At 46.9% G+C, this 16,280-nt stretch overlaps 6 protein-coding genes across 6 annotated transcripts; 3 read left to right on the top strand and 3 right to left on the bottom strand.

Moving 5' to 3' along the window:
* Positions 1 to 308: 308 nt before the first annotated feature.
* On the bottom strand, positions 309 to 5,027 carry GL50803_0095530 (uncharacterized protein; the record flags this gene model as incomplete). The annotated part of the gene is made up of 1 exon (XM_038046422.1): positions 309 to 5,027. One exon carries the CDS (start codon positions 5,025 to 5,027, stop codon positions 309 to 311), a length of 4,719 nt encoding a protein of 1,572 aa, XP_037901860.1.
* A 32-nt stretch (positions 5,028 to 5,059) lies between these two features.
* On the top strand, positions 5,060 to 6,925 carry GL50803_00102728 (uncharacterized protein; the record flags this gene model as incomplete). Its single annotated transcript, XM_001710108.1, has 1 exon — positions 5,060 to 6,925. The coding sequence occupies one exon, from the start codon at positions 5,060 to 5,062 to the stop codon at positions 6,923 to 6,925; it is 1,866 nt and encodes a 621-aa protein (XP_001710160.1).
* A 49-nt stretch (positions 6,926 to 6,974) lies between these two features.
* On the bottom strand, positions 6,975 to 8,204 carry GL50803_005772 (Glycylpeptide N-tetradecanoyltransferase; the record flags this gene model as incomplete). Its single annotated transcript, XM_001710106.1, has 1 exon — positions 6,975 to 8,204. One exon carries the CDS (start codon positions 8,202 to 8,204, stop codon positions 6,975 to 6,977), a length of 1,230 nt encoding a protein of 409 aa, XP_001710158.1.
* A 206-nt stretch (positions 8,205 to 8,410) lies between these two features.
* Positions 8,411 to 10,105, bottom strand: GL50803_0014027 (uncharacterized protein; the record flags this gene model as incomplete). Its single annotated transcript, XM_001710104.1, has 1 exon — positions 8,411 to 10,105. The coding sequence occupies one exon, from the start codon at positions 10,103 to 10,105 to the stop codon at positions 8,411 to 8,413; it is 1,695 nt and encodes a 564-aa protein (XP_001710156.1).
* A 119-nt stretch (positions 10,106 to 10,224) lies between these two features.
* On the top strand, positions 10,225 to 11,334 carry GL50803_005768 (Transcription factor, CAP family protein; the record flags this gene model as incomplete). Its single annotated transcript, XM_001710103.1, has 1 exon — positions 10,225 to 11,334. The coding sequence occupies one exon, from the start codon at positions 10,225 to 10,227 to the stop codon at positions 11,332 to 11,334; it is 1,110 nt and encodes a 369-aa protein (XP_001710155.1).
* Positions 11,335 to 11,377: 43 nt separating this feature from the next.
* Positions 11,378 to 16,276, top strand: GL50803_0042377 (uncharacterized protein; the record flags this gene model as incomplete). Its single annotated transcript, XM_001710102.1, has 1 exon — positions 11,378 to 16,276. The coding sequence occupies one exon, from the start codon at positions 11,378 to 11,380 to the stop codon at positions 16,274 to 16,276; it is 4,899 nt and encodes a 1,632-aa protein (XP_001710154.1).
* Positions 16,277 to 16,280: the final 4 nt, after the last annotated feature.

Raw genomic sequence — 16,280 nt, 5'->3', positions numbered from 1 at the left:
CAGATAAGGACCTAAACTGTTTGATATTTGCATCAATTGCCGAATTGTCTTCCGTCTACAGGAAGGAAAAATTGTAACTTTAGCAACTCGTTCAAGTCATGGGCTACCCAATCAGGCCGAAGCTTCCTGCAGACCTTCCCTGTTATGTTGTAGAATATATAGAAGACTTAGAGGGTAGAGTTCATCACTTACAAAAGGTTGTAGAGCAGAATATGCGTTACTTAGAGGAGCGTAGTGACTTCTTTGCACTTCATAGGCAATGAAGTTGCATTGAAAGTCTGTGGTGATGACCTGGTCGGCTACCATGCCTATCGTACCCCGTCTACGTCATCTAGCAGCTTTAGTTCCAACAACTCGGCACCAAACTGAGGATAGCCCTCCTTAAGATCGACTATCGATATCTTGGAACGCCGCAGAACAGAGTGAATTGCCTCGGATAGCTTCACAGTAAGAGACAGCTGATTGTCTCTGCATAGAGAGTAGATTCGTAGAAGAGCAGGGAGAAGTCTGTCAAGAGAGTACTTGTCTGACAGGCGTCCAATTACCGACGCCACAAGGGCCACCTTTTCTGCAGAAAGACCATCATCTTGTGAATGTTGAGACTCAGGAAGCTGATAAGCAAGCGTATCAACCTTATAGTCAAAGAGCCCGGCCACAAGCAGTTGCAGAATGTCATCCAGTGCAGAGTATACAGATAGAAGTGTGGAATAATCGTCTATTTTATCTAAGAACTCTCTGAGCATGATTGATAAGATCTCAAAACGCTTAGGAGGGGTTAGCAATGCTAATAGAAAAACATAGAAGTCGTGCCGATGCGTACTGGATTGGATTGATAGTGTTTTGACAAGCTTTTCACGTAACTCCTTCTCCGAGTCAGTGTTGTGCACACCCCGAAGGCCTTCTGGGCCAGAAAAGCTCGTTATCTCTATGATCTTAAGTGCAATTAGAGTAATAGGGCATCTAGTAAAGCCTTGAGACCCAGACAGCATCAGCAGTACATCTAGGAACGAATGGGTTATGAATGTTGGTACCTTTCTGAGCAGAGGCTCAATACATATTCTTCGCGCAAATAGACGAAACTCGTAGTTAGTTTCCTTTGCAATGAGAGAGTACAAAGCTAGAAGTAAAGCGGGCTCCTTCCTTAGGTATTCCTTAAGTAGAAGGTCACTGATAACAAGAAGAGCTTGGCGGCGAATGAGAAGAGAGCACTCTTCCATAAGGGGCAACAGAATAGTAAGGTGGTCTCCAGCCATATCTGGGACAAGATAGCACAGAGACGCCAATGCTAGAAGGCTATTGTTTCTAGCCTGTGGACTGCAATGCTTTAGTGAGATGTGTGACAAGGAAGAGAGGTATGCAGTCAGTGCAGGCGCATCTTTCAAAGGGTCTAGGTGAAGGACGTGGTAGCCGAGGCAACTGATCAGAGTGCCGGAAAGATTGTCACAAAGTTGAAGCAACTTGGACACTACGTGGAGATCTGGTGAGCCATTGTCATTATTTTTACGTACCAGTTCTGTCATGTGCGCCCTGAATTCTCCTATTAACGATGCTACCCCGAGGCAGATGTCGCTAAATTGAGCACTTTTCATAGTTCCCAGCTGCTCCACCAATCCCTCAGATACTATGTTTCTTAGTACATGGGCGCACAACTGACAAGTAGGAGGGGTGCCGTTGCAAAGGTCGGTGAGCTCTGCTGAGTTTAGAGCCAGTCCCTCAGTCAATTGCTGAATGATTGTAGAAGTGGAAGTGGAAGTGGAAGTAGATGTTGATGCATCTGTCTTTCCTTCCAGAAGAGCAGAGGCATTGATCGCTATGTGCTGTAATCGTGCCAAGACAGCCGCCTGGACATTAGACAGCAATGCCTGCAACTCTGCGATGGTGGAAGGAAGGTTTTCATTAGAGAAAATAGAGATGCTTATTCTGACAATTTGTGACAGACATGATGTGTGGCCAACTATTGCATCTAGATAGCCAAGTGAAAAGGACGCGTATTCTGTTCTTGGACGCTCTTCCTGATGAACGCTTGACTGAGCAGAAGGACCATCATGCTCCAAATTTAATGCATCTGAAAGCTCTGGAAAGACTGTATGAAGCATGTGCATAGAAATATCTACCAGAGGAATGCATTTAAGCAAAAAGCGTTTGCACTGGCCACCTAACGATGTGTCGGATAGCTGATAGATGTGCAGAAAGCATGCAATACCTTCCAGAATATTCTTCATAATCAAAACAACGCTATCGGAGAACACATGGGACTTCTCAACAAGATTAGCATTATGGTGCTTAAGACCCAAGAATCCAAGTAACAAATCAATCTTCTGCAGAAAAACTCTTGCCAAATTATCTTTATCAATTGCAAACATAAGACTACTTATATGCTGCGGGTCCTCATTTTGCAAGAAGTCAGACAGTAATGATATGCAGGACAGAAGCAAATACGAGAGACCCACTCCAATGGTATCTGTCTCAAGTGAGGCCGATAGTATCGGGTTATAGATTGTGGCCAATCCCACAGGCCCTATAGAGCCAGTGGCTGCTAACGGTGCCACGTAGGAAAACGGCAGATCAATCGCCGCAGCATCATCAATGGTAAATGTTCCTTCGTAACAATGAACAAGCATAGTGGTGCAGCCTATTGCTAAAACTAGTGCCCCACAAGCAACTTGGTCAGTCTGTGTGAGCTTTAACGGTGTTTCTATTGCACAACCCAACAGCTGCAGGTACTCAGATAGACTGTGCTGCTTTAGCACGTTTCGAACGGTATATGAAAGACTGGTGATAGTTACACGCTGTTCAGCACCTTCATACTTAGGTGCAAGATGAAATAGCACGCCTCCAAACAGAAGAGAAATCTTGCACTCCACAGAGCCAGTAGAAACGTCGCTATTTGGTAAACAATCCAGGATTGGATGGAGCAGGATCTTCATGGCATGCTCTAAAACAATATTTGCGGATCCGTCGACTGACTCGCCTCGAGAATTGAATACACATTCGAACCACAAAGACAGAGGGATTACGTTGGCGCACTCTAGCATGGTATTGATAGCTAGCTTGCGTACTACAGGTGAAGAGTCCTGGCATCTAACAGAAAGCTCGTCCATTAAAAGATCTTTGATTGAAACGTTGATGTGACTGATCCTGAGATTATTCAAAAGTCCGCAGAGGCGATTTCGAGCAATAGAAAGAAGTTCTAGTCCTCGATCAGATAGAGAGCTACTCAGGAACGTAAGCATTGCTTGGTGAGGGGGCGAAAGCTCGTCGTCTGCAGAGTCATTCAACATCGACAAACTCAGGGGCTCCTCCTCAGCGTTAACTTCACCGTTAGGTCGTGAAGTCTGTGGGGAGGGTGGTGAGCTATGCTGCTCTTCTGAAGGCTCATCGGCATCTCTATTATCGCTGTTATTGGTACTGCGATTATTAGAGGACTTTAACCTTGGGATAATAGCATCCAAGAGCTTGCTTGTGTCAAAAATAATGCAGCTACCGAGAAAATATGTTGTGGCCTTCCGCAAGGCAACAGACTGAATGACTAAATGCAACTTAATATTTGCCCGAAACAATAGCGTAAAAGATAAGCAAAGGGGATAAACTAATAATGTGATGTATCTTGAGATAGTCTTATTAGAATATGAACGAGTCAACAGATTGAGGGTAGATGCTGCAACAGAGTCGTCCTGATCGCATGCGAGAGGGAAAAGGAGATCAATGCAAATCCGCTCGAGAAAATCAGTAGAGGCCTCAAGCTTAAGACAGATTGCTTTGTTGATAAAGATGGCTGCTAATAGATCAAGCACAGCCAACTTGTAGGTAGCTTTGGGTTGATTGACCAAGGCATGGAAGAATGAGATTAGTCTGCTGAAAAACAACTCTTGATATTTTGCGGATATCTTAGGTTCAGTTCCCGTAGTGTTAAATGTGCATAGAATTGCATCTATCAATTTGGCTATTGCAGAGGCACCACAAAGTCGGATGGCGGAGAGGTCGTGAATGCTCAACAAACTAAACTGAAGCAGCGGAAGGTAAACTGATAGAAAGGTATCTAAATCTGCAGATGAGAAAAGCGTGGACGAGGACAGTGGAAGGCATGTTCTGCATAAACATTCATGACTCAGAGCTTGAACCAAGCTGACTGATTCTACGAAGAGAGAGCTGGTTACTTTATGCTTTCCATGAGGATTGAGAACAAGTAGTCTCACGACGTCATATAGCAGGACTCCGCGATAAGCCGTCAACGAGTCCATCAGCGCCTCAAGTAGCTTGAATACGGCTTTTATAATAGCCGGAGCCGGAGCTTCTGTGTATGTAACATATTTTAGAGGCTTGTTAAGCAGGCGTACCACTGTTTCCGAGGCCATAGTTCGGAGGTACGTCAGAGTGTTCAGCTGTGGCGTACAGTTGGGCGATTCTCGAAAAAATGCAGCCATACTGTTGAAGGCCGTGATTATAGCCGTGATTACAGTGGCTGGAGTGGCTGTGAGATCGACAGGTTCTGCATCCATATCTAAAAGCAGAGTATAATCCTCCTGGCTGCCAACAGAGGATTGTGAGTTGACGATGTTCTGCGTAGCTCTTCGGGTACTTGCTTGAGTATGAGAAGAGAGGGTCTTCGACCGGGCCTTTCCCTGCAGGGATGCCTGTTCAAGGATCGTTATGCCAGAAGATATTACCCCGGCAAATGCGCAAAGTATCAGGTCAATAAAGTCAGCAGACAGAGGCACCAACCGCGCCAAGAGCTGCGTGGCTATGTAAGAATCTTCTAGAGGCACCCCTGTCCCTCCACGAGTCGTCAAGACAAGTAGGACAAATAAAAGCGCCTGGCGATCGTTATCGCTTCCGATGCTATGGTTGCTCGCATCGTAGTGATTTTCTAAGGTATCTGAAAGAATTTCCTGGGTAAAGCATTCGCTAACAAGCTGAACCTGCTCTTCTGCAATGTCTAGGAAGGAACATGCCCCTGATAAATAGGGCTCTACGCTTAGGCTCAGAGTGGTTTCTAGAAGCTCTGAGGCAGCCTCAGCAGGAAGCATTATGCTATTAAAGGCCCCAGCAGCAAAAATAAATGTTAATTACTGACAGTCGTAAGGCCTGTTTCGCCGTCTACCAGCAAAATGGGATGTTACGGCTTTGGGATGCAACGTCTGGGATGTGGCTCCGGGACATCACCGATTCTCAGCTCGTCACCATGAGTGTCACCGCTATGCTTTTCGATACGTCGCTGGCTCTTCACGGTAAGGACAGGGCCGAAGGACAAAGGTCAGAGGTACAGGGGGCAATTATCGGAACCAATTCTGGAAGTATTTACACCTGGACGAGTGAGGGATCGCTGTTTGTTTCAGCCAATTATTCTCACAGATCTGCAGTCGCTGCCATTGTCGCTCCCAGAGGCGCTTCTTATGTGTTATCAATTGACATTGATGGAGTACTCATAAAGGGTATCTGGGGCCAAAGTGGGTCTCTAGTCAAACAAAAAGAAGTCAACATATTGAGCATCCCCTACCGACACTCTAGTCCGTTGAATAAGGCACAACCAGACTCGCTCACTCCCGCCACGCAGCCCACTGTTTCAGAGATACACATGGGGCTGTTGGAGCAGTCGTGCGTTATAGCCTATGGCCCAGGGCTTTACATATTAGATTGCAACCAAACTGGGATCAACTTCCTTGGGCTTCAGTCCTCAGTGGTTGCACTTGCATGTGAGCATTGCCTGATTGGTGTTTCCATGAGAAATGCATCGATAATAAGCCTCTTGGGCTATTACAAGCAAGAGCACTTGCTTCGAGTTGGGCGCTTAGTCAGTTCTGATACCCAGACACAACTTACTCTCAGCGCAAGTTATGGGAAGGCTAAACATGCATGTGTAACATATGCAATCACCGCTTGCTCTTCTAATTCTGTCTCGCTTTTCATCCTTCCCTTTCCAAGCCTAGAACAGGTGACCAAAAAGGGGGCGCGAATCCCTTCTGTGCCTCCTGCTCTGGAGTTACGTGCATCAGGAACGTTGGCTTCCAGCATCTTGGCAGCTATTCCACAGTACTTAAGGGCCAAGTCAGCCATTTACATCATTAAGGGGAACTATACGCTTCCATCACTGATCACAGAAGATGTCCCAAATAACCTCCTGAAAGACTATTTCTTTGTCGAAGATCATCAGACGGATCCTGATGAGGCGAAGCAAAAGACTGAGAAGCGTACCATTGCAGATGTGTCAGCACGGCTGCTGCAGTCATCTCATCAAGCCATTCAGGGGGCTGCTACCGGTGCAAATGCTGAAATATTCAATCAATTCACACGCTTCAATGAAGCAAACCCCAATATCCAGAGCGCCGTACTACCAAAAGCCGCGATAGCTGCACCACCCGTTCACATTGACGAGTTCCGGGAGACCTCTCAATCTGACGACGTCTTGCCTATTGAGCAAGTGATTGCTCAAAAGAATAAGCACCGGCTACATGCACTATTGACAACAACGTCCAAGCAGGCTCGAATCAATACTGCAAAAATGCTTTCCGAGGAGGGTGTTCATAGCGTCTTTGCGTCTCTCCTTCAGTACGCAAACTGCGTGGAGAATACGGAATATGTCAGTGACATATTGATATGGGTGAATACACTCCTGAAGGAGCGCCCAGAAGTCCTTAAGTCTGATCGATCAATCCCTGCTATTTCGGGCTTTAAATCTTTATTTCACAATAGAATATCATATAAAAACACTTTGGTTTCTCTATCTCAGAAGCTGGCGCCATTGCGCTTCTCTGATGACATTCTCAACGATCTCAGACGCCAAGTGGAAGAAGAGGCCCAAGAGCAGGACCGTCAAGCCCTCGGCACGGATGGCGAAGATGAGATCATCCACACCGATGAGTCTGCTGAAGAATCTACCGATGAATCGTCCACCGAGGAATATACCGAGAAGTCCGATGATATGTAGGATACCCCCAGCGCCGTGGATATACCTTGTCGTGTTTTCTATTTACAAGTCATATCAACACGACCCCTATGTCCTTCAAGGCCATCTTCGGCCATTTCAAATTAAACAGATAGTAATTCAGCTTTCCGCTCCCTTCTGCGAACTTCATGGTGGAGAAGAAGCTGGGGTTAAGCCCTACGTTAAGAGCAGTGCAGACATCGATATTGTTGTTCTGCATATCGTGCATAAGGGCGAGGACTAGCTGGCCTATAGACAGGTTGCAGTCATCGCGCAGAGAATAAAGGTAAATGTACCCGTTACGCATGTTTGGATATTGCTTTCTGATGTCTTTGGCCAGGACTGCCGTGTCGATGATGTAGTAGGTGATAAACGCATCTGGCTGCCCTCCCTCTTTCTCTCTGTACACCAGTGTGTGGATGCTATCCTTTCTGTGCGTCACCACATGTGTGAACATTTCTTTGGAGTAGATCTGCCTGAACTTGTACTTTCTGCGAGTATACTCTAGATAGAGATCATAGAGAACAGGGATATCAGCTTCAGTGCAAACATGAAAGCACGATGACAAAGCAGTGGGAAGAAAGGGCAGCTTGTAGAAAAAGGCAAACTCCTTGTCGCTGATTGCTTTAGGCTTCGTGCAAAACCCAATTCTTGCCAGCTTCAGGGGATTGAGAATGCGGTGGTAGTAGGTTGCAACCTGAATGGGAGCGGTCAGAGACGTTCCAGACGTGTATATGGCATGGAAGACTCCGTTCTTGTACGAGCGGCGTGTGATCTCTTGAATTAACAGCGGGGCCAACTTTAGACTACGATACTTCTTATCGAGGCACAGAAATACAATACTCTGCATGGGCCTAGAAAAGACCTCGCCTCCGTCCACGTTAGAGTAGGCGTAGTCACTCACGACCCCAGAAATATAACCAATGAGCCTTCCGTGGCCTTCGCTATCTGGGTCGTCTATGCGTATTCCTAGAGAGTACTCTGGTTTGCAACCAGGACTTGTCAACCACCATCTTAAAAGATCCTTAGAATACGCGAAGCGAAACATGTTACTGGTGTCTTCGACGTAATACGCGTGTAAAAGCTTGTAGAGGTCGGCCATATGGCCGTCATCGTGGGGATCAATAGCCGTCCAGACGAACTTTTCCGGGAGTGGGATGGAAGTGTCGGGATGCTGGGCAGGATCCACAGAAATAAGATCTTGGGGCATGTCGCCATCCTCTAGAGCCTCAACCAACTCCTGCACGACTGGCTGAGTGTTCCAGAATGCGTGATCAGGCATGAATTACTGGCTTTTTTATTCTATCATGATACCTGTGGAGAAGAAACAGTGAAAATTTGAAGCCAACCCATTTCGACACGCACATTGGCCCTTGCAATGGATAAGTACCTATGCAACTCCATTACATTCTAGCTCTGCTCCAACAAAAACTTCAACACCTGTTGTGTGTTGAAAGAAAAGCAAAACTCCACAATCTAATGCTTCTGTTAACTCTTCAGCACATCATAGAAAATGGCTGTACAAACAGCTTTTTCTTTTTCAATAGTCTGCTTTGATTTACGAGCCATGCGATTGTAACTAACGAACGACCTTAGTATGTAGAGAGGGAGAGTAAGCACGTTGATAATTAGAAAAATAAATGGCAGCGCCGAGTCACCGGCTATGTGCTGCAGAGTGACGCAGACCGTAATAACCAGTAGAGTATATTTATACACAATCATCGAGAGGCTATACAGTAGAGACTCCTCAAACAAAACGCTCACGTTAAAATATGTAACAAATATGCTGGTGATTATGTGAATGAGGCAGGTCCAAATTGCTGTCGCGTATCTTGCGTTGTAGTTGGAGAAGTACATGGAAAACAAATTGGAATGCATACGGAAAGCAAGCGGTATGCTTAGTGTGAGGATTTTTTCTCGGTAGGCTTGAAAGAATATCAAGACCAGTGATGATGACGCCAACGCCGTCCCCAGGAAAAGAAGCTTTAGCAGCCAAGACTTTTCAGCTATTCCTGCCTGCTCATACACTCCCCTGACAATCGCATAAGCTTCACTGGAGGACATCACCATAGTGTCAGAGCATCGCGTCAAAAGATAGTACATGACCACACAAAGCATCTGCATGCAGTAATACTCGAATGGATTAGACGTCCTAGCCACTCTGTACTGAATAGAGAGAAGTAGTAATGGCTGGATAGAGTGCTGAAGAGTTAAAGCGACCATGTTCCTGGCCATCTTGGCTATCATGCTAAAATCTACACGGTGGATATAGCGAAAATGAAGAAAGATATTATACTTTCTGAGCTGGGGTGCGCGGCCAACAGAGATCACATAGACAATTGCTACCACACTAGCGATTCCAAATACAATCTGAGGGACGCCCTCGAGCAGCAAAACAACGTTACTAGGAGAACCTTGGATGTGCGTGATAATGTTGGTCCTGGAGAGCAGAAAGAGGAGCTGGAAGAAGAGGCTGCACAGCACAGACGAAAACGCGATTATGCCGGGTAAGAAGTATCTATTTTCTGTGCTAATAAAGGTACAGATTCCCAAGCCTAGACCCTGAAGTGGCAGGCTCATTACAGAGAGATAGTTTTTCAGCAATTCTGGGTCATACTGTGGAAAGCGCTTTATGATAGCGGGGAATACGTTGAGAACATCACCGAATACCTGCCTCAAAAGTGCTACAATCAGAATAATTAAGACAGAGTAGCAAATGTAGACTAGAAAATACAGCACTAATAGCCCCCTCACGAACGTGAAGTCATTGGTTAGTTGATGAACCTGTGCAGCGCATGAAAAGACCCGTGTCGCGGTGTTGCTAGAGATGTTTAGGATTAGCTCCCTGAAAGCAATGAAGTTGCAAAAGGCAAGCGTGCCGTTAAAGCCGCAAAAATGGATACTGATAAGGAATTGTAAGACGAGAAAAACATAGAGTGTGCCGTTGTAAAATAGACGCGCAAGAAAAATGTACAGATAAGCCTTCCACATTGGCCACATAATCATGTATAAATAGTTGCAAGACAAGCCACCACCAGGCAAGGAGGCACTCTCAGCTTTAGGACATTTTAATAACGGGCTGGTGGCACCAGTTGTCCGATCTCTGAAACCACGTCGGAACGTCTGCTCAAGGTGGACTTCCTTATTGGGCAGGTCGGTATACGATTTCTGTTTATTCTTCATGAGCACCTAGTTGTAGAGCGCTTATGCAGTGTAGTATGCAGTGTAGTGCACAGCGTAGTGAGGTCACAAAGATAAAGTGTCCTGCTTAAAATTCAACTTAAATTTCTGGAAGAAGTGGAATGGCTAGCCAGGACGAGGACGACCTTATGAAGAATCGTCGCATAGTACAGCGACCGGAGCAGGACCTCGCTACCCTGCTAGTGGAAGCCCTTAGAAAAGACGCACACTGTCAAGAGTCTCACAGGAAACTAGACGAATATCTATCGACCCACCAGGTGAACATGGCTTTTAGAGAGTGCTTGCTTACCTTGCTAGAGGATATGCCAGAGGACCCTTTTGCTGCAATAGTCTACCGCCTTTGCATGATACAACGAGCCAGAACCTCTGAGCGGACAGTTTCCTTGGACTGCACAGCTCCGCATGCGATCAGGCTTAACAATGTCGCGCTAGATGACCAGATTCTTAACCTTGTCAAGACACATCCGCACCTATCATCTCTGAGCCCGCAGCTTATGTCTAACTTGAGGACCATGTTTGTTTTGAAGGAGTATCCTCCGGGCTCTACTCTCTACAGAGTGGATGAGCCAACGGATGGGCTGGTCTTCATCTTATTTGGGAAGGTGTTTGCACGTTATCGTAACGGAGATGCAGCGATCTTGAGTGTGGGGCAGTTCTTCGGAGAGCAGTGCTGTCTTCCGGTTCCGGGGAAGTTGCACTTCACTGCATCTGTATATGATCCTCTAACAGATAAGCCCACTGGAGTGGTTCAAGGTCAAGGGTCTCAAGCTGGAGCACCAGAGGCGACTGCAAATCAACCTACCAAGGTTTGCACTGCTGTGCTGCCCAGAGTAGCGTACATAAAGATGATTTTCAATCAGCGGCGATCCCTGCTTTCAGGGAATGCAATAGTTCACTACCTGAAAGACAAATTCACCTCTCTGACTGATGACGAGACATCCTTTGTCGCATCTCTGGGGGAGGTGAAGGTCTTTGCCAAGGGGGATTCAATAGTGACTGCAAACGAAGTGACAAGCTGCCTTCTTATTGTCGTTGATGGCTACGGAGACGGGTTCCAGGAAGGTTCTATCTTCGGCTGTGAGTCTGTCTTTATTGGTAAGGGAGAGACCCGAACAGCGGTCTGCGAGACAGCAACAGAGTGTATTGCTATTCCTGCAAGTGAGCTCAAGGCGCGGGGGACCCTTTTCCACAAGATGGCCAAGGTGCTGTAAATTGCCAGACAGAAATTGAGGGAAATTGAGCCAAGTATTTAAAATGCTTATAGAGCTCACCTCCCACGGCTTCGCGGACCAGGCGGGGCAGTTTGACCCCCTCACTCAATACATTCCTGTCGTCTACTTTCGGCAAAGCGTCTATGTTGATTTCGTGCCACCACTTCTATTTCAACCAGAGACAAAGAGGTTCGTAGAGACGACAGCAACCTTTCGGCCAATGTGCGCTACCCACGAGGACGAACTTTCTGTAGCATACAATGAGTTCATATACGTTATTATAAACGCTGTCCAGCCCCCAAAGAAGGCAAAGCGGCCTGCAGATGACGTCTCCTATCCCGAGCTAAGTTTGATTCCGTGCTTCGCATATGCAGAGATAGCATTGCGGGACATAATGGATTCCAGTCATCTAATTGACAACAGCACGGAGTTACCCGATCATACCTATTCTGTATCCAATGAGGTCATTCCACTAGTGTTCACCAGCACATTTTCCACCGGATTGACAGCGACCCTCAAAGTGACCGTTAAGGTATCTATTCCAAACCCAGATTATCACAACCTACACAAGATTGCTCCAGTTTTGAGTGGAGTGGAGTTCATCGGAAGCTTTTCCAATCTGGGTAAGATCACGCAGTCAACACTTCCAGCTTTCGGGTGGTCTCTTTCTCTCTATTTGCCAGGGCTGCATGACACTCCTCTTGCCACAATCCACAATGGTTACTTAGACAGGGTGGAGAAGGATGTTAGACAGCCAACAAAGATACAGACTGTTGAGGACGTAGTTTGTCTGTCTTCATCTCAAAGATACCAAATCGTCTTCCCTGAATTTCAGCTTCTATTCGACCAGAGTTCTATTGTCTCGGGTATGAAGGTTGTCTCCCAGCTGTCTGGATCTGGAGAAAAGGTCGGCGCCAAGAACCCAGTGGACCCTCAATCCATTGCGAACACAGTGTTAGGATTGCTTGCAGATTGCTATCATATGGGGGTGCCCACTTCTAGTCTTATTAAAAGAGACAGCTCATCAAAAAAGCCAGCAGAGACCGGAAAGCAAGACACGGCCCAGTCTGCTACCTATGGCGGAGTAACATTTAACGACACTTACAACGCCCTTCACGAGCTTTTACAGGCTACCTATACTAATGCGCTGTTGGTCCATTATGACACGGTGGCCAAGGAGGTTGCTGCTCTCGATGAATCCTCTGCTGGGATGGTTGGTAAAGGAGCAGGGGCAAAGCAGCAGAAGGCCGGACACCCCAGTCTGGACCCAAAGAATCAGGTAAAACAAGTTACAATACTTGTAGAGAACGGGGTTGAATTCCTTCGATTCCCTCTTTTCTATGCTAAGAGACATAACACACAACAAGTCTTCTATCTATCTGGGAAGGCCCTCCAGCAAATGCGCTCAGTCGTACTGTCTGGGTCGGATAGCTGTTGTCGTCTTATGCTGCGATTGGAAGCGTTACCGGATGGCACTTTACTCAACTGTTTGATTGACGGGAGCGCACCAGGACGGACCTCCATAGGGGGGCAACCAGACTCTGGATTTGACCTTTCGCCAGAAGACCTTGCTTGCGAGGCCTGCATAGACATGCAGGCACACATTATGGATCGCACCTCACCGCAGTCTGCACGACTCTCTGAAGTGCCAGAATCCGACACCGATGGCGTCCCACTACACAAGCAGCAGATTATCGTCCCTTTCTCCGCTGAACCCTTTGTTTATACAGAAGGTACTGCTGCACTCATTGCAGAGCAGATTACCTCCATGCGGTCTCAATTGGAGGGACTTCCCACAGGCGTGATCTCTAAAGCAGATATAGCAGGGATCCAGAGTAAGCTTAACTCTAACTTCGGCATTATCGTTCATCCTATCGTCACAAATGTTGCACGTCCCTTGGGCCATATGGACATTGGCTCCCTTCCGATAATTTTGGATCACAGCACAATCCTCTCTAAGTTACGAACAAGGGTGATACCTCTCAGCGATCTATTACTTCGCCTCCAAAATGGGCATAATAGCGTAGATAAATATATGATTACCACCTCTGACTTTATGAAGAGGTTGTTCATTGACAGTGCCCTTCCTCCAGCTCAGGACGCGGATATAGATGATTATGCGCTTATTTGTCGCTTTAAAGAGTGCATGCGCAAGGTCTTCCTGGATAAATCTACCCATGGGAGCTCTGCAGAGGTGATCAACACGTGCAATCAAACTTTAAATGCGAATAGCAGAAGCAAAAGCGTCGACAAGTCGGGGGTGGACAGACAAAAGCCGTTTGCTGCAATCGACCTTCTCCTTACCAAGCATGTGCGAGAGTTCAAAGACTCATACGTGAAGACGACTGGGAAGGCCATGCCCATCGCGCAGCTACACCACAAGCTCATGTGCGCGGCTAAGGAGGCATACACAGAAGCCAAGCAGAAGCAGCGCAAGCCAGAGGAGCTCCTGGAATACGGAGATGCTCTTCTCTACAGCAAGGCGCGGCACGAGGCCGCCAGAGCCATAGAGCTCTACTCTGCTGCACTTGTCCGCGAGAGGCAGCGCCGACGTCGAGGCGAGCATACCATGCTCATTGAGCGTGCAGTAGAAGGGCTCCTACGAGCATTCATTTGCACAAGAAACAAAGCAGGCGTCTCCCGTAGTCTCCTGCGTGTGTTCAGTATACCCCTTCTGCATGATGCTGCAGGAAGAACAGACACAATTATGCTTTCGCGACTTGTACTTCTTACTTGTCACGAACTCATTTCATCAGGCGAAGATGAATACCTTGCACTGTCGTTACTGTACTGTGCAAACGACCTTTTTGATTTTGAGTTTAGGCCAGCTACACCTAACGACAGGCGGCAGATATTAGAGCGCATCCTGCTAAAAGTTACATGCATGGATTTGTTCAGAGTCTTGAACTTTTCGGCAGAGTATAACGAACTCAAGTCACTTTTGATCGGCACCGTTAGGAGAGCGTGCCTTGAAGTTGAGGACTCCACAGGCAATGCATCTTTCTATACCGGTGTAACTCTTTTGAATCTCCCCCTTGGCGCTCACGATAAATGTTCACGAAACTACGTACCTGACGAGTACATTATGATCGCCCTTCGTCTTGCTCTGGCAGAGTATTTGCTGTTGGAGGGGTCTGTGCCAGCTGCACAAAAATGTTTAGCACAGCTTGATATCTCCACCAGCTTGCTTCCTGAGCAGTATTCTTCTATGACTACCAAGAGAGTAATCATTTTGGCGCGATGCGCAATCTTAGAAGGTAGACTGGGAGACGCAAAGTCACTGCTTCTTCGGGATACATTTTTGGTGACGAAGGGGAGTGGGGACTTCAACCCGTACGTCCTCTTTCAGGATATGCTTGGAAGTGCTGATGATATAGCCACATCCTATCTAGACCTCCTGGATCAATCCCTGGATATCAATGCTCCAGGCTTATTAGGGAATCTTGCTTTAATTGGAGCATCTACACACACAGTCCCGGTTATCTTTTCTATCATAAACAAAAACTTGCCAAGGTTTGCAGTCGCACACGCAATTCAGGGAGACTTCAATAGTGTTGTTCCATTACCTTCGTGGTCTACATCCATCACCGCGTCCACCAAGTCCCACTCTCACTCTAAAACAGGAACCACTAATCAACAATCTACCTCCAATGAAGCTATCCTCAGCGTTATCCCAGAGAGCAGTACGGTTAGCACTACGCTCCTTAATGACATTAGAGCCCTCACTTTTACGTCTATCATTTTTAATTCTCGCGTGAGCCTGGACATGCTCCTGCAGGCGCATGCCATGTACAGATCTATAGAGACTCCCGTGGTGTATTATGGCGGGCTTCTCGATTGTCCCGTGCTAACTGGGTTTAGCCTCTACGACGACATATACATGTGTCGCATTATCTTAAGCCTCTGTGCAAGGCATGTACCGGTTCAGGATTGCATTCCATTCATCGTTCCATTTGAAAAGCCATCCGAAGACGAGTTTGCAGTAGCTGCCAAGGTCTTTGAAAGTATTAAGCGGAACCTTGACGAGGAAGACGCGGATCAGTACCACAACCCACTGGAGTTCCAAACACTTAAACCAGTAAGCCCCTCATCTACTAGCTCCAACCTCACCTCCTCAATCTCAGGGTCTTTCACAACAGACTACCTTGGGATTGCATTACCCCAGACCGCACGTGGTGTATCGCAATTGGTTGAGTCTATAGGTTCTAGACTAATCAGCTTTTCAGCATCCACCATCTCTACTAACTATTTTTCATCGGAGCTTCTGGGAACGATGGGGATAATAATGCTCTATGCGGGGAAGCAAGACCATCTGAAAGCATTGACGAGGGCTGTGGAATTAGATGCCTTCAACTTTCCCTCGTGGTGTGGTCTTGCTCTCTCTCTTTCCAGTATGCTTGCAAGCCATGTGGATGGAAGGGTACATAAATTCTCTTTGGAGCAGATACGCGATAAAATAGTGGAGTGCACCGGACGAATGCTTGACATTGCTGCAGCAATGAGCATTGTGCCATTTAATTACGCATTCATTGCCATTGCCCAAAGCCTCCTGGACACAATGGCAGAGGACACGACAATCTTAAGTCAGACAGCATTAAAGCTTTTAGATAAGGTGCGCTCTGACGTCCCTCTGATTCCGTTCTGCATCGACACCTCTAAGACATTTCCAACGTATTTCCTTGCCGGGGCTTCTCTGCACACATCCTGGTTTATCAATCGTCTCAAGGCTTTAGCATATGTCAGCTGCGGAACGCTTGTAGATGTGGCAGATGCCTACTTGGCCTCACTGAAGGGAATTGGAGGGGTTCTCCCCGGCCGTTCAATAGCAGAAATAGCCGAGCGGGTTCTGCTAATGGCAGAGACGTCATATAGTTATGAAGTATGTAATCGCATCAAGGATGCAGAGGACGTGATGAACAACGGGCTTACGCGCTTGAAGTAGACGC

Source organism: Giardia intestinalis, chromosome 3 (assembly GCF_000002435.2).
Source record: "Giardia intestinalis strain WB C6 chromosome 3, whole genome shotgun sequence".
NCBI lineage: Eukaryota > Fornicata > Diplomonadida > Hexamitidae > Giardia > Giardia duodenalis.
The sequence above is the reverse complement of the archived record's forward strand: the minus strand, read 5'-3'. Positions and strand labels throughout refer to the sequence as shown.